At 40.1% G+C, this 18,280-nt stretch overlaps 1 protein-coding gene across 4 annotated transcripts in view; it reads right to left on the bottom strand.

Moving 5' to 3' along the window:
* Positions 1-18,280, bottom strand: part of FRY (FRY microtubule binding protein) — a 448,789-nt gene that overhangs the window by 7,254 nt on the left and 423,255 nt on the right. For 3 of the 4 annotated variants that reach the window (XM_054528883.2, XM_054528884.2, XM_054528882.2), the window contains 4 exons: positions 14,347-14,496; positions 12,784-12,882; positions 10,798-10,881; positions 1,442-1,459 (listed from right to left, as the gene is read on the bottom strand). In XM_054528883.2, the coding sequence (XP_054384858.1) occupies positions 1,442-1,459; positions 10,798-10,881; positions 12,784-12,882; positions 14,347-14,496 (351 nt within the window). The remainder of the gene's footprint in view (positions 1-1,441; positions 1,460-10,797; positions 10,882-12,783; positions 12,883-14,346; positions 14,497-18,280) is intronic. The other variant, XM_024230948.3, reaches the window with a different exon arrangement.

Genomic DNA, 18,280 nt, shown 5'->3' with positions numbered 1-18,280 from the left:
GGTTGTCTTCATTTTTATAAGCTATAAATTATTTTTAAAAAGAAAAATTTCCTTTTATTAAAAGTATATTTGAAAGGCAAAACATTAAGTAGTTCTAGGTGTTAAACTTATAAATTCTGTAGATGCCTGGGCCTGTGTAAACATAACAGTCAGGCTTACTGATGATCCGTCTACTCTGTGCTCAGTAAATACTTGTTGAATTAAAGAGAGATAAAAAGGGACCAAAAATGCTTAGAAAAAAAGAAATTATTAACACATTCGAAAATTTCTGTGGAAAGGACATCAAAAAGTAATCATACACAATGGCCCTTGAGCCACATAAATACCTCTGGAATTTAAAATGTTTCAGGGGCACATTTATGTCTCTGTACCCTATAATTTGTTCATTACACAGCTTATGTATAGTATGAGGGAAAAATAACAATTCCAATGCCAGTGACAAGACTAGTCTTTGAGCTGTACCCGCTACACTTTGCCTATTTTATTCCAAGAATGAGTTTGCTCCCAGGTAGTGAGTGGATGGGATTCTGTGAAAGGAAAGGAACAGCCTTTGCTCAATAGAATTTCATGGCCAGCAGTCACCAGTGAAAGTGGATTAAATATGTGGTTTAAACTAAATGCTTCACTGTTCAGTTTTCAAATGGGGTAGGATAAATAGGGCCTTTCTTTTACCAAGGACTACAAAGAATGCAGCTCAGAATCGAGAGCTTCTAAGGTGACTTAAAACTGTTTCCTCCAATCTGTTTAAGGAAAGAAATCACAAGAATTTAGGTTTTAGGAAGAATATTCTATTGGTATTATTAACAGACTTTTGATCCTAAATCTTAAAAGTTGCTAAAATTCACGCTAAGACTATGCTGAATGGTTTCCTTTCTCTTCCCAGCCCTTCCCTGCTCTTTAGGGGAAAACCAATTCTGCCTAGATTCTTTGATCTCTCAATACTGGCAACCAGCCTAAGATTAAAGAAGCAGCTACACTGACTAATTAACTCAAACTGGATGTTTGGTTGTTTTAGTAAAACATTGTATTTTGTGGTTTTTAAACTTCTCTTTAGGGAAACCTTTAAAACTCTGGTATAAAAGATAACTGCCAGAAACTTGCAAATAAATAAAAAAGTATTGTTTAAAAACAATATTACCTTCACAATTTGGGTGAAACCTAGCTATGAAAACTCTGCCTTTCCTAAGTGCCAAATCATGGTAATTATTACACAAAATATTCCACTGATAATATGATAATTCATAGCAATGTAGGTTTCTACTTTGGGGCGAAAGCAGCCCAGAATGCTACTAATAAACTGCCATGTCTTAATCTACCAAATAAAATAAATTAAAATGAGAAAGGGAAAACATGCTAAGAGATGTAACAGTAACAGTAAAAATAGGGTTTGTTATGGGTCCATGCCTAAATGGACAAAGAGTATGAAAGAAAGTTAACTTACTGCAAGAGATTCCATTTGCTACACAGCAAGCATGGCACAGGAAACAAAGGAAAGGAAAGAAAGTACAGGGTCAGTGTCTGCATGCAACAGAAAGCACGGCCCTTTTCCAAGAGCAGAACCGCCAGCAGTATTAGCATTGCTCACCCAAACTTGATAAATGTTGCAAATGTCGTACCCATTCAACATGCATAGCGTTCCAGTTAAAAACAAGCTCTAATGGGAAACATATCACTGAAAAAACATAATGTTTAAGTTTTTAGGTTCTCTGATTAATCAGTTTAGATTTTGTCAGTTTTAGAGACCAAAAATCAAAACTTTTATGGCTTGAAGATTTTAGCATATAAGTGTGCATAATATGTGAACACAGTAAAACTGAGAGGAAGCCAGCTTAGTTATCTGAAGAATTATAGCCCCAAACAAATTAGACTATTGCTTTGTATTAAGGCAGAGTCTTTAATATGTTCAGTTTCATATCTACTAAACTATGACCTTCCAATTAACATTGAATATAATGAACAATCTACATGGTATTTTCTTTAGTTGGATTGCCTTGCACACTGAGAATATTTTATAGGACTGCTATAATTTTTAATTTCAAAGGACTAAACATTGCATACCCTCAAGCAAGTGTGAGATATGACAGGTAATTTTCTTGCATTTTACTTTTTATAACAATTTTTTCTCCAATAGACAATTTCTTTTTTTTTGTTTTTTTTTTTTTGAGATGGAGTCTCGCTCTGTCGCCCAGGCTGGAGTACAATGGCACGATTTTGGCTCATTGCAACCTCTGCCTCCCGGGTTCAAGCGATTCTCCTGCCTCAGCCTCCTGAGTAGCTGGGATTACAAGCACGTGCCATCACGCCCAGCTAGTTTTTGATTTTTTTTTTTTTAGTAGAGATGGGGTTTCACCATGTTGGTCAGGCTGGTCTCGAACTTCTGACCTCGTGATCTGCCCGCCTTGGCCTCCCAAAGTTCTGGGATTACAGGCATGAGCCACCATGCCTGGACTCAATAGACAGTTTCTAAAAGTAATCTACAACTAATGGTTAGTCTAAAATAATGTAAATTTGTAACTGGGCCATGTTGAACAGCAGCTACCATTTTTTTTTTTTTTTTTTTTTTTTTTGAGACGGAGTCTTGCTCTGTCTCCCCAGGCTGGAGTGCAGTGGCGCGATCTTGGCTCACTGCAAGCTCCACCTCCCGGGTTCACACCATTCTCATGCCTCAGCCTCCCAATGTAGCTGGGACTACAGGTACCCACTACCACGCCCAGCTAATGTTTTTGTATTTTTAGTAGAGACAGGGTTTCACCTTGTTAGCCCGGATGGTCTCGATCTCCTGACCTTGTGATCCGCCCGCCTCGGACTCCCAAAGTGCTGGGATGACAGGCCTGAGCCACCGCGCCCGGCCAGCAGCTACCATTTTTTGATGTCACCATATCATAGAATTGGTTTATGGAAAGTTTGGGTATGTAGAAAGAGATAAGTAAAACTTGACAGAATGTATTTTTCTTTTTTAAATCAAATTGACCATTCCTAATTATGCATCAACATATCTGGTTCTGAATTTTCAAAATATTTAAGGACCTAACAGTTTCTAATCCAATAAACCCCCTTTATTTTAAAGCTCTTTCAAAAAGTATCTGAGTTATCATCAGTTTAATGTATTGTACTTGAAAATAAGGTACAGTAAATAAGAACAAATGAAACTATCAACTTATTAATTAGTGTCGACAAATGTAATTAAAGGATTGCCACCAACAAGCCCTACCCTATCCTCCAAGGGTCTATTATTCCCTTACTTATCACTTGCTTATCATGTGGGGTTGGCACATTGATGCATATTATATTATGTTTACTAAGTAGTTTTTGGGACCCTGGCCATAAATTTCTTTCAAAGTTTGGAAGACAAACACCTGTAAGCCTCTGATGTGGAGACTACACAGCTTCAGGTATTTACTATTCTCAAGAAAACTTTACATCTAAAGGTTTCTAAAACCAAACTTTCTGTTCTGAAATATAATGTCATATAAGATAGTCACACAGGGAGAGTCTTAAGTCTATATAGCCGCAGAATTTCCAGTGCGAAGACTTTTTGGACAACATCAAATATGACTGAAACGTTTAGTATGCAGTTTAGGAAGTAAACATTTGCTACTATGGGATTTACTTTTCAGAAGTGTGAAATGAAGCAAGTGCTGAGTAAATTACAAGGTCTTGTGTGAAGAAAACGGCTTTTTATTGCTTTCCAAAACAAGGTTATAATCCAAGGAGGTCATCAAATCAGTTCAAGTAAAATCTTTTCTGTTCAATAAAGGCAGAGGAAACTTTTCGACTCCAGCTTGGTCTAAGGAATTTCATTGTCAATGAATTCCTCCCACTCAGCTCTCAGGGCACAAAACAGTGTTTTTCTTGGGAGATGGCCAACTGTGATGAATGCCAGTTCTCAGGATTCTTCCTAAACGTTCCCTTTTAGGTAGGCTAGTTCAGGCTTCCTTGATATTTATTATCTCAGAATCTTTTTGTAGGCCACAGGCTGGGACCTAGTTTGCATTTAGAGTTCCAAAAAGAGTGAAAAAAGCCTTTCTGGGGGGCCATTTTATGGAAATTATTTAAATTCCCCTTGTCCCACCGTCCCGTTCTAATGTTTTTCTGTATCCACATTCTAAAAATAAGCCCTTGAGAAGTCTTTATAAACTTATCTGTGTTTTGGCGGCTTTAGGTTCTTTTGAACATGTTGTGGGAATGTCCTTGTTTTGTTAGTCACAAGGATTTTCTTCAAGCCCCCTTCCTGCTCTCCTGATATGGCTTGATTTATAAAATTGGATTTAGAGGTATGTTTTCTCAAAATGAGGAAGAAAAAGATCAAGAAGCCAAGATGTTAAGAATTTATCATAAACAATTGAGGAATGCATAGCTTTTAAAAGCCCAGAATAATTGAATTCCTGCTGATCAACAGTAGCATAGCCATATCTGGGTTCTGTCTTCTGTTCTCAGGTGGATTCTATGCTTATGACGTAACCAGTCAGTAAAAATCTAAGAAACTTTTGATATGATAGAAGATGAACCAAGTGTACTATAGTAGCTATTATTTTCATCACATTTAATCTCTGAAAGTCCTGGGTTTAAATTAATGAGATAAAATTTAAATAACCTAGCCTAATGATGAAATCTCCTAAAAGTTGGGAATAGTATGTACCCACTTGTTGCTAATAATGCTTGGGCCTGGCACATTGATGGCTATGGCATTATCTTTGTGAAGTAGTTTTTTGGACCTTGGTCATAAATATCCCTCAAAGCTTTGAAAGATAAATACACCTATGATACAGATTACACATCCTGAGATATTCACTTTTTTCAAGACATCTGTAAGCTGTCTTCAATAGACATTTCTTTCGCCAATATGAGAAAGAATATGGCTTACAGAGGAAAGACTGATTGACTATATCTGAAGGATGATGTTTAATAGATTATAACTTAATTGGAGAAAAGTCTTGTCTTGTTCAACACTTAACTTGTTCAATTTGTATAAGAACAGAGGTTGTAGGCTTCTCATTCATAGATTATGTAGATAGAAAATACATAACTAAGAAGGTTAGTGTCCAAAAAGACCCTAACAGAATGATGATTTGAATATAAGAAGATGAAATGTAGTAGGGCTAAAATGTAAATTGTTGTCCTTGAGTTCAAAGAGTCAAATGTTCAAGTAGTGCTCAGAAATATCTGTTGAATTATGAATGCATTAACTAAAATCAACAATACATGATGTGGAAACGTCTCCAGCTTTTCTGGGGCCACCTCTGCAGAATTGGATGATAAATTATGTTAGTTAGCTATAAGGAGACTAAAGCCACTGCCTGCAGAACCCAGAGTCGAGAGGTCTGCAGACTTTATTCCCTGACCTCCATTTGTGTTCACTTAAACCTTGACTAGTGGCCACTCCAGAATGAATTCCACAAGAGATGGAGAGGCTGGTGGAAACCAAAATTGTTAGTTGGAAATGCTGATTTTAAGTCATGAAGAGATTTTTCTCCTTTTGATGTGTGCAGGCTGAGAAAACACTACTAAAGCAGTGTCCGCAAATGAGTGAAAGTGATCTTATGACACAAGCAAATCACATGCCTTGATTTATGTCCTATTTAGTGTATGCTGCACAGAGAACTGGTATTACTGTCACCAAGAACCCCAAATCGTTGACTAATAATGGCTGTCTTTAAAAAAGAGCCTTCCCCGAAATACACTTCCCAAATATTGGAAATAAATTGCTTAGAAACATGGTTTGTTTTGAACATGCACTGAGAATGTTCCTCCAACATATCCCTCAGAAAGTGAGTTCAGCAGACAGGTGCTTGCATATGCAGAGATGCTTCTCGCATATGCAAAGAATAATACTCTTTCCTGTTTTCTTTTTGGAAACTCAAGCCCTTTCTATCTAGCTTTATTCTTCATTTTGAGGACTTAGGTACAGAGAAATATTTTTGTTATAAGAAAAGCAATAGGCCAAACATCATGATGACTGGTGCCTGGCTCTTGCCTTCAGTGTTAGGAACTCACTGGGCAGCAGGGATGGTGGAGAGTCCATACAGGGCAGTCTATACTTAGTGCTAGATCATTATTGTCACTGAGGAAGGCAGGCCCAGTGTTGCTAGATCTTCTTATTCAGAGACACCAGGAATTCTGCTTTGAGTGTGTGTGTATGTGTGAAAGTTTTTGTTGTTGTTGTTGTTTTGTTTTTTTTTGAGATGGAGTCTTGCTCTGTCACCCAGGCTGGAGTGCAATGGTGCGATCTCAGTTCACTGCAACCTCCGCCTCCCAGGTTCAAGAGATTCTCCTGCCTCAGCCTTCTGAGTAGCTGGGATTACAGGCACCCACCACTGAGCCCGGCTCATTTTTGTATTTTTAGTAGAGATGGTATTTCACCATGTTGTCCAGGAAGGTCTCAAACTCCTGATCTCGTGATCCACCCGCCTCACGCTCCCAAAGTGCTGGGATTACAGGCGTGAGCCACCGCGCTCGGCCGCATGTGTGAAAGTTTTAAATTTTTAAATGCAGGGTCAGTTAATATTGTGCAAGCTTAACACAACATGTCTGTGAATTGGTTATAGTTCACAAGCCACCAGTGCATAAACTTTCTTCTTTATTCTTAGGTCTACAACTTTATGTTAAGAATAGAAGAAAAACTGGAAAAATAAATATTCAGCACCCAACAAAGAGATATATTGTCTTTCACAAAAATTCTATAGCGATCCTCACTTAAATCACCTGTTAAGAATGATTAGGAATTTTCTACTGGCAAAGACCGGACCAGACTGGGTAGGGCTTGGGGGTTGAGAAGCTTTCATATGCCTGTCTGTACACTGTCACCATCTCTGACAGACTGATATCTTTATTCAAGAATTTACTTTGCTAGGTTTAGTCGGGTAAGCACTAATCCTTTCATGAAGTGCACACTTCTTTGAAATAGAACAGATATGAGTAATAATTATTGGTATATTCATATTGCTATTTATATCCAGACATAGATTCTGCAAGTTATAAGTTCACTTATCCCCATTCTACCTGTCCCCAGGCAAGGGAGTGCTCAGAGTAACTGGCAACATCAAATCATTCCAGAAGACAGAGAACCTGATTACACAGGAGCGTTGGAGAGAATCACTTAGAGGTAAGCTAAGCAGAGGTAAGCTAAGCAGAGGTAAGCTCTGAGGCCAGACATTTGTTGGGTTTTGTTTTGGGTTGGAGGCCAAATGGTAGCTCTAGTCAGCAAAATTATATCTCCACATCTCTAGACATAAGATCTTAATATTTAAGTGGAATGACACCATCATTCCTCCTCAAGGCCTACCTTTTGTGTGTAAGGACTCAGTTTTCTCTCACAGCCCATTTCCAGCCTTGTTGAGTGTTACCTATGATGGGAGCCGAGGCTGCCTGATTTGTGTACTCTGCATGGTGCCTAGCCATGCCTCAAGGCTGGTGGAATTAGAAAGTGTGAGGTTTGAGCTGCATGCACAGTGGCCAGACTACTTCCAGGATCTACTAACCAATTAAAACAGAGAATAACTGTAACCAAGTATCCAGATGACTTAAACAAATCTCCCCGCCTTGCCTGACTTACTAGGATTGCCAACCTCTTTTGTTAGGTGGCATATAATTTGCCTTCTAGATCAACCACAGACTCCAGAATTGTTACACATGTAGGCCTGCAAGCATCTTCCTCAGGACATCTGGTCACTGCTTGAGTTCTCTGGTCACCAGTGTGTCCATGAGCCATTTGGAAATATTCTGAAACACTGAACTAATACTGACAATGGGGCCAAAGCTTGGTTGGTTTTTGCAAAAACATTGGAAACACCAGACTCAGAATTTGCCCTTCCATCATTCCTTTCCTAGTAAATCCCACTCTCATCCCTCTTGGGTGTTTTATGCATCTTCCCTCCTTATTCATGCAGATTCCTAAAGCCATATTAGACATTTAGACATATGCTGGAAATTATTCTCGAGTGTTTTCCCATGTGTATGTTTTGCCTCCAAAATTAAGCTAGAGAAAGTGTGGACAAATGGAAAGAATATGGCCTTTAGACTTTGCCTCTCAGCTTCAGTTTTCTTAGCTGCAAAATGGAAAAACCCTTATTTCAAAGGACTGTTGTAAAGGATCAAATGAGATTACATGTGTACAGTATTTGAAAACATTAGTTTCTTCTTTCTACTTTTGTACTCTCAAGCCTTTATAGTAATGCTAACAGAGTTGTCACATCTAAACAAATGAATAAATAGGTGAACTCTACATTTTGAGTCCTTGGGTTTAGTAAAAACACAAGAAAAGAGAGGGAGAGGAATAAGTACTACAAAATAGAAGCAAAGAAAGAGGTGCATGAATAGGAAATGAGTAAAAACAATAAGCAAAAATCAGATAAATATTTGTTTGAGGAAGGTAAAGAAGAACCAGGAAAAAAGGAGGGAGCAACTAATACCAAGTAAAACAACTTAATAGAAATAAACCACAAGCACAACAGAAATACATATTTTAAAGTTGGAATGTTTGGGAAATCGGATAAGTTAACTGGAATTTCTGGTTATCCTTAAGGTTAACCCGGAAGCTATAAAGAAACAAAGAAATAAATGATAGATTTGGTTTCAACCCTTGTTCATAAAAATCTGCAATGTATTAATGTGCTTTCCTGTCTGAGGTTCTGTTACAGAGAATATAACAGAATTTGATGATTGAGGACAAGTTTTCAGATAACAAGTTGTTTTTTACATACTACTATACAAACTATACTATGAGCTGGATTCGATTTGTGCTCAATGTAAATTCTAACCTGGTAACTGTTCTCTGGACTGCATTTGTCTTAACAGCAGATTATAGTGAAGGGAGGGCTGGGCTGGAAAGACAAGCCATGAGTACTACTGGGTGGCCATAAAATCTGAAACCTAGGTAATACTTTATTTTTTTTTAAATATATTACTTCTGGGATATGCTAATGGCACAGGTTATTCAGTGAAAATCTAAGTCACAAATCATCTGAGACAGGACATCACAGATGCATATATAGGGATTGAGGGAAATGCTGGAGTTTATTGTGATTTTTGAACTGTATATTCAATTCTGTTTGCTTATGGGAGACATTATGTAAGTCATTAAACACTTATTTTAAAAATATATGCAAACTAGTTATTATTTGCCTATGTTGACAGACTTTGTGTCCAAGCTGCATCTCTGCCTCTCACTTCTCAACCATGGAGCCTTGGATAAGTCAAGCTGTGGTGTCTTCAGCTATAGAATGGGCAAATGCTACCGCCCTGCTTCCCATCCAGACAGAGCAAATGACTTAAGGGTGTGAAAGTGCTCTGTAAACCATATATCTGTGAAAGTGAGATATAAACGTGCGTCTTCAACAAGGGCAGCAATGCGGAAATGCAACCTCTACTTCAATGCCCTCTTTAGATATTTCTCAGCTTTATAGTTTGCTTTTCAATGTCTGATCTCTTCACTAAAACTTATCAAGGGGCTCACCAAGGGACTCAATCAATGCTGGCATGGACAGTGTTACTCTCAGGACTGCAAACTTGCTCAATAAGAAATACCAAATTGGAATGGAACCACTGGTGTTTGGTTGAAAATGTTCACTCCAAACCTCTGACCAGAAACCAGACTTTACTGGATTCTTTTTACATAATAAAGTACTGTTTCTAACACAGGAAGATGTTTTCAGATCCTCCAGAGGGTGTGCCATGTAAAACACTTTTCCAGTAATAATGACATAATTCCGAGGTAACACCTTCTCTCCCTAGATGGGGCAGCAGCCTCCTAAGTTCCCTGAACCACTCTTGCCGCTTTGAGCTGTTTCCACAGTAGACGGAGTGGGAGAGCCTTGATCTAGTCATCCCCACTGTTAATCCTTTTCAGTTGCTTATTATTGCTGTTAAACACCAAAGCCCTGCATGGGCTTCTTCTGCCAACTTCTCCAGACTCTTCTCAACCTTTTCTCCACGGGGCTTTCGGTGCTCTCAGCCACATGGGCTCTCCTTGGTTCTTGGAAAGGCCTGGTTCCCCTGCCTCCAGGCCTTTATGCAGACTACAGGCCCACTCCTCTTCATCTCATATTCTAGATCTCTGCCAAGATGCTACTTCCATGGAGAACCCTTCCCAGAGCCGCCCTCCCCATCGGATCAGGCAGCCTTGCTCTGTGATCTCTCAGCTTTCTGTTCTTTCCTGTCCTTGATGGTCCTTGTTGCAGTTAATAGCTGCATGACTGTTTCATTAATGTCTGTCTCGCTGACAAGATCAGAAGCTCCACAAGGGCAGAGGCCTTGTCTGTTGCTCATGATTGTGTCCTCCATGGGGCCATACAGGAGGCACTCAATATGTAACTGCAGAATGAATGATTTTCATCCATTCTTACTCTGTCCTTTAATTTCCTTTATAGTACGGCACACTGGTCTGAGGTGTGTAGCAGTTCTAAATGAGAAAATCTGTTTTAGAGTGACTGCTGAAAGGTTGAGAGAAACTTCCTTCATTAAAGAAACTAAGTGGTTCAGTGAAGAATTAATGAAATTTGGCCTTATAATCTGAATTAAGAATAAATTTATTAGGAAATTATTAGTATAGTTAGACAGTATCCAGCAAAAAAGGTTATTTTATACCTCTACTTTTCCAAAACGAAGAAACCTCCCCACAAATCCCATCAACACACAGTCATGCTGGAATGGCATTCTGTCTTACTCGGTTGGTTTCATGTAAATGTTTGGGGTGACTCATTCTGCCTCTTCTTTTCTCAAGTTCCAGGCTTCTTGGGTAGACCAAAACTAATACACAATGTTAGAGCACACAAGAGACCCATTCTAACAGGCTTTTATTACCTTTTCTTCGGAGTCCCCTGGTTGACAGGTAATTACTCCATCTCTTGATCCTCCTGCAAATGTTGCCTTACAATTTGCAAGCCACTGTCACAAAGAGAGGGACAGACATAGGTAAATTCAGCAATGTTCTGAGAACATTTTTAGTATCAATTCCATTAGGAAAAAATTCATTAAAGTTCTAATAATAGTAAAATGAAATTGTGCTGTAATGACTTTTTGAAAAGGGTCATATTTGGGGATTAAAGATGAACTGTTGGAAATTAAAAGTATCTGTTTATATGGGTTCAGTAATGGTCATCTAAAAATACAATTTCAATATTATACTGTGTTGCCCTAGGGAATGCTTTCACCACACTGTTTCTAATTTATGTATAAATGAATATATATGGCTAGAAATCTTCCATACAATTGGGGTTAGAAGACAGGACCAATACTTCCTCACAGGCTGGGTGATTCTGGTCAACATGACCTGACTTGGACACACCTACTTCTGTCATGCTGCGGTGGCTGCATCTGCTATGGGGCAGATCTCCTTCACTATAAGAAAGGCTGTTATGGTAATAGCTCAGCTACTGAGAGATCCTGCCAGTCTTAAGCATCTGGGATAGTAACTAACACAGGTGTGAAAGGGAACCTTTCAGCAGAAAACAATGAGCACTGAGGAACTGAAGTTCACACTTGACATTAAAGGCTAGATTAGTTCACCAACCAGAATAAAAAGATTACTTTTACTGGGTGATGACTGAGAAGCTGAAAAGAGTGGCAGGTAAAAGGCCACAGAAACAGAAGACAAAGATAATTGTTACGGTGGAAAGTTAGAACTCTTGCCCTTGGGCAGGTCAAGATAACATCAATAACAGCAATAGCAATAAACAAACCCCAAACCAGTAACTTTACAATGAACATTTTCTTTCTATGTGGCATTGTGCTGGTCAGTTTACAGATATTATTTCTGTTTTCAAGGCAATATCATGATGTGGTTAAGAGCATGGGCCTTTGAATCCCACAGCTCTGGGTTTCAATCCCACTCTTCCAGTTCCTAGCTAGCTAATGAGGGTAACAATAGCAACTCTCAGGGTAGTTGTGAGCATTAAACGATATAATTTAAGAGATTTAACTCTTAGCAGATTGTTGGACACATAAAAAGGACTCAGGAAATGATAGCTGCCATGACTATTATAATTGTTATATCTTCACAACAATCCTGCAAATTAGTTATTATTACCAAGGGCTTACAGATGATGCATCTGAGATGAGAGATGGCAAGTCACTTATTCAAGGTCACTAACCGTTAAATAACTGAGCTGTGATTTAAACTGAAGTCAATCTGACTTCAAAACCCTTGCTTTTTCTATAGTACCTGGCATACTATAGGAAGGGCTTAATACATACTACATACAATTATTCTTATTATTGAACCACTGACTTCTCTGGGCCTCCACCTGTGCATCTGTCAGAAAACAGGTGGCTTGCTTGGAAGGTTTCTAGATCACTTCTGTCTCTAACATTTTGTGATTTAGATCTATGAAGAAAGAAAAAAGTAAAGAGCAAGAGCTGAGGCCAAGAGAAGCCCTGGGGACTGGCAGACGCAGCCTCCAAGAGTGGCTAAGAGAACAGAGAGGAGATCTGCCACAACTAGTTTTGGGTGAGGCTAACACTGGAAGGAAATAATCACCAATTTCAAATATCTGAGAAAAGTTGTAACTTTGGTAAGTAACGTATCAAGTACATACTCATTTTTTTTTTCCAATTTCTTGGTAGGGCTAAAAGTGAATGCTGAAAAATTTCTCTTTTGTAGATACCATTTGTAATATAATTAATATTGTATACAGTTCTACCACCATTAAATTGGAATTGTAATCCTTAACAAAGGAAAAGATGAAGTCTGCATGTCTTAGCTTAATCACAACCCCGCCCAAGAACTCAGAGTGGTTGGGTTCATTTGGTTTTAACTGACTGCATATGCATAGAAACACAAAAGCTTACAGAGAGTGTGGCCTCTTTCCTGTTGTTGTAGGTATCCAAATATTCTTGCAGTTCTAACACACTGAACTTGAGCTTGTCCAGAAGTCCACATGAAAGGAGCTAAAGACAGGAAAATAATTGGTATTAAAACTAGAGAGATACCAACACAAAGGCATGGCTACACAGAAAACAGAAGTATATTCAGAAGTGCTGTTAAAGGGGTACAAGTGCCATCCATTTTAATAAGTTGTGAAATTTGGAATTTTGCTCAACTATCAGCTGCAATTGCAATTGAATCCTAGCTTGACGATGCACGCCTCCTATGAAAATATCCATTCTTTCCCATATTCGTATAGGCAGATAAGACATACCAAGTATTCCATAAAGGCCCACACTAAGATATGTTTTCCATTTTATACATGACTTCTACTGTCATCACCCAATAACACTCCAAGCAGTGTGAAGACAAACCTCCAAAAAGACTTTCAAACTGATTTTGTATTTAGTCTATACCTTAAGTCATTTAAGACAGAATGACTTTTCATATTATATTCTTTGCTACAAGACAGCCACCAAACAGGTTCTTGGAAGGACTTGACTCTTCAGAGACTTTTAAAATCAAAGCACATCCTCACTGGTTCTAAACCTCAGTAATTACTGAGCATGTGATGATTCTGTCATATCATGAGGGCTAAAAAAAAAAGGTATCACACAACTCCCACCCTCCAGGAGCTCGTCAGTCTCGCACGGTTAGAGTTCCACGCGTAAAGCCATGAATTACCGTCAGCCAGAGACTGTTTTGATTATCCCTTAAACTCATCATTTGCAGTTTGAGCTGGGCAAATCCAGAGGGCAATAACTCTCTGTTAGAGACTTGGGGGTGGGGAACTGATTGACATGTTGCCTCTGAAGACCCATCTGACTGGGCAACCTGGCATCATGGGCACCGGCTAGGTCAGCTCCAGGAGGTTATCTGACCATATATGCACAGCTGTCAAAGTCAGAGTCATCAGAGAGCAGTGCCAAGGATGCAGACAGAGCAGAGGTGGATTTTTCTCCTTATTCTGTGAAATAGCCCTGCCTTGGCCTGGACTGGCCATATGCAGTATTTATACTGCAGACCTTTGAGAGTCATATCACAATACAGTGCTGCTCACAACACTGAAGGTATCTTTATTTTTTTATGTTTTTGAGACGGAGTCTCGCCCTGTCGCCCAGGCTGGAGTGCAGTGGCGCGGTCTCGGCTCACTGCAAGCTCCGCCCCTCGGGTTCATGCCATTCTCCTGCCTCAGCCTCCCGAGTAGCTCGGATTACAGGCACCTGCCATTACGCCCGGCTAATTTTTTTTTTTTGGTATTTTTAGTAGAGACGGGGTTTCACTGTGTTAGTCAGGATGGTCTCGATCTCCTGACCTTGTGATCCGCCCACCTCGGCCTCCCAAAGTGCTGGGATTACAGGCTTGAGCCACCGCGCCCGGCCAGAAGGTATCTTTAAAACAAACCACAGCACAAACATACTACCCTGAAGTTCTGCACTGTAGGTTGTGTAGGCTCTTCACTGTCAGAGCAGGACTGGGATACTCACAGTCTCGGCATCCACAAAAAGTGTAGGACATTCAGAGCAGGAGGTGAGCATCTGGGAAGAGCTGACAAATTTGGATCCGATTCCCCGGAGGTTATCTCCAAGGTAACTGGCTGCATCACAGGTTAGGAAGCAGAACCTTTTCTGAATATTCTGCAAGGCAAAATAGTGACCATTTGTAAAGGTCAAGTTAAACTTATATATGATAAAAAAATATTTTGGGGGAGGGTAGCTTCTTTTTTTATATTCCAATTACATTAACTGATTTTTTTTTTTTTGAGACAGAGTGTCTCTCTGTCGCCCAGGCTGGAGTGCAGTGGAGCGATCTCGGCTCACTGCAAGCTCCGCCTTCCAGGTTCACGCCATTCTCCTGCCTCAGCCTCCCAAGTAGCTGGGACTACAGGTGCCCGCCACCACGCCTGGCTAATTTTTTGTATTTTTAGTAGAGATGGGGTTTCACTGTGTTAGCCAGGATGGTCTTGATCTGACCTCGTGATCCGCCCACCTCGGTCTCCCAAAGTGCTGGGATTACAGGCATGAGCCACAGCGTCTGGCCCTGATTTTTTTACTTAATAAAAATTGTATATGTTTACTGTGTACAACATGTTGTTTTAAAATATGTGTATGCTGTGAAATGGCTAAATTGGGCTAATTAACATGCATTGCCTCATTTTTTTTTTGGTGGTAAGAATACTTAAAATCTACTCTCAGCAATTTTCAAGAATATAATACACGATTATTAATGGAAAAAAACCCTACTTGTAAATCTTTATAGAAATATCGCATGAGAATGGGTCCTTAGGGTAATGGGGGAGGGGAGCAGAATGAATGTTTATGTTAAATCAACTAAGTAATCATTCAGTGTGGACATTTCTTCCTGAAATGCCATTTCCCAATGCGTGGATGCTTGTGCAGGTTGAGTATCCGTTATCTGAAATGCTTGGGCCCAGAAGGGTTTCGGGTTTTGGATTTTTTCAGACATGAAATATTTGCAGATACATAACCACTTGAGTTGTTCCAGTGAGCATTTCCTTTGAGTGTCACACTGGCACTCAAAAAGTTTCAGATTTTAGAGCATTTTGGATTTTTGGATTTGGGATGCTCAGCCTGTATAATCTTTTTGATCAACACTGTTTTCGTTTTTGCTGTGGTTAGTGCCAGTCAGAGTCTGAGTCTTCCTTGCGTGTTTGTCAGACTGGTGAAAAGGGATGGCTTCAATGTGGACAAGATGAAAAAGATCAAGAGGCGTAACTCTTTTCTGCTTTCCAAGATCAGAGCTCCTTGAGACAGGGCATGGAAACTGTGCATTTGAGCCTCTGAAGAGTAAAGTAGTAAATGCTGAATGGGACCTCTCTTCCTCTGAGGGGACGTCTGGTCAGGTGTCTCAACTGAGCCTAATTCTGTCTTAGAGCTTAATATACATCACTCATTAATCCTCATCATCGGATGAACAACCTGAGGTTAAGAACTGTTAAATGACTTGCTTAAGGTCATGCAACTAGTAAGTGAATGAGTAAGGATGGGTCTGACTCCAAAGTTTACAATCTTTCCATAATCTAGATTGCTTCCTAAGGTTACTGCTCCTCCTATACTACCTGAGGGGAAAAACAAACAAAAAACATAATTAAGAAGAATCTGATTCACTGTGCCTGTGTCAGTGCCAAAATAATAACACTTTTTTGGGAGGCCGAGGCAGGAGGATCACAAAGTCAGGAGTTCAAAACCTGCCTGGCCAACATGGTGAAACCCAATCTCTACTAAAAAAAAAAAAATACAAAAAAATTAGCTGGGCATGGTGGTGTGCGCCTGTAATCCCAGCTACTTGGGAGGCTGAGGCAGGAGAATTGCTTGAACCCGGGAGGTGGAGGTTGCAGTGAGCTGAGACCGCACCACTGCACTCCAGGCTGAGCAACAGAGAAAGACTCCGTCTCAAAAAAAAAACCAACAAAAACCCAAACAAACAAACAAACAAAAAAACACTTTTACCCCCCTGAACTTCTAGCGCACAATGTTTTTTGTTTTGTTTTGTTTTTGAGACGGGGGTCTTGCTCTGTCGCTCAGGCTGGAGCACAGTGGCACAAACATGGCTCACTGTAGCCTTAAACTCCTGGGCTCAAGCAACCCGCCCACCTCAGCCTCTCAAGTAGCTGCTATCACAGGCGTGTGCCACCATACCCAGTGACATTTAGGGGATATAAATTCAGTTTTGTTTTCTTGTGAAAACATTATATAATTTGGTGACATTATGTGACACATGATGATGATATTCTCACATACGAGCAACAAGAAGAAAATACAATGACTGAGACACTTGGAAAAATGTCCATACTGTACCGACAGAAACCATTTCTTTGTTTTTAAAACCAAATTATTTTCACAATTACCTCCCTCCTACCTCTTCCAAAATCCAACCAAATACGGAAACATTGTATTCACACTTACAGGGAAATGTTGGAAAACAGTAAACAGACATTGTGAGGAAATGACAAATGATTCATAACAGGCAGAAAGCAGGTCTGAAATGTATTTCATTTCCAGCATATTTTAGTAATGCCTATTTCGCTTCAAGTATTACTTTCATATCGCATCTGATCAGGGTTGAGAAAGTTCTTAAGTATAAATGTAATATTAAAAAGCAAAATAGGAGGTATGCATTTTAAAAAATTATTATATTATTATTATTATTGCAGAGAAGCTCCATAGGGTGATTGATTTAATACACTGATGAAAAAGAAATTCAAATCCAAATGAGTCCCCCCAGGGCCCACGCCTGGCCCCACCTTCCGGCTCATTTGCGTTTTAATTTTTAGTACTTTCTTCTCCCTCTCTCCACAACCGCTTCGCTGTCTGGACAGTGGATGCTGTGAAACCTGAACCCACTGCCTTGCTGCTGGAGTGGCAAAAGATCCTAGAGAGTTAACTGTTACCAGACAACAAATGGCACATCAGCCCCTCTCAGGGGAAGGGCTCATCTTCTGCGAGGGCATTGGATGGGATATCTGAGGCCTTTCACTCCTATAGCCACTTTGTTCTCTTTAGGTCTCTCCTGCAATCTGAGTATTCTCTTAGAAGTGGCTAGAGAGTCCCCAGTGGAGGTGGCTCATGGTGTGCAGGCAGGGCTGCAGAACTCTCTGTGGTGGGCAGTCAGTCACTTCTGGACTCTCACCAGAGGATCCAGACTCTGTGGCGGGGCCAGGGCCACAAAGAACATGCCAATGACCATAGGGAAGAGCAGCCAAATGGGAGCAGCCAGCCTGTGCTGACGGCTTGCTAGATGCACCGCTTGAGCTGTTTCTCCATGTGAGCTCTTATAAGTAGTCTTTGAAAGCTAAAACTCTTAGACACTGTTTTCACTTCCATTGTATGATGGAGGACACTGAGGCTTGGAGAAGTTAAGGACTGTCTGCAGGCCTAGCAGGCTAGTAAGTGGCCAGAACTGGGATTTGAACGTAGGTAGGTTCAAAGGCTAGTCTGACTTCACTGTACTCTTTTTCCACCTGGAAATCACCATCCCATACAACTCTTTTCTCTTTATGCCTCACCAGCATCTCAACTGGTGGGTTGCCAGGTGCCAGGCAGGTAGAGGGTGGAGACAGGGCCTCCCTTCTTCCTTTCTCATGCTACATGCATATCTGGGTAGGTGGGAAAGGAAGTCAGGCTGAATGGTGGCCGCAGCTGTGGGCCATGACTGACCTGTCAGTCTTTGTAATGAACCCGCTGGTCTACTGACATGAAGTTAGAAGCTGTGTGTTTTAAGGTTTCCATTTATTCTTCCTACATTTACTGAGCACCTAGTGTATGTTACAAACTGTCAGAAATCAAGGTGAGCAAGGCACTGTTTACCTGCCCTCTTCATGGAAGACAGACACCAAAACAAGTTATTATCATATAGAGTCACAAGTGTAACGGATGCAAGTACAAAATCCTGAGATGCCAG

Source organism: Pongo abelii, chromosome 14 (genome assembly GCF_028885655.2).
Source record: "Pongo abelii isolate AG06213 chromosome 14, NHGRI_mPonAbe1-v2.0_pri, whole genome shotgun sequence".
Classification (NCBI taxonomy): domain Eukaryota; kingdom Metazoa; phylum Chordata; class Mammalia; order Primates; family Hominidae; genus Pongo; species Pongo abelii.
The sequence above is the reverse complement of the archived record's forward strand: the minus strand, read 5'-3'. Positions and strand labels throughout refer to the sequence as shown.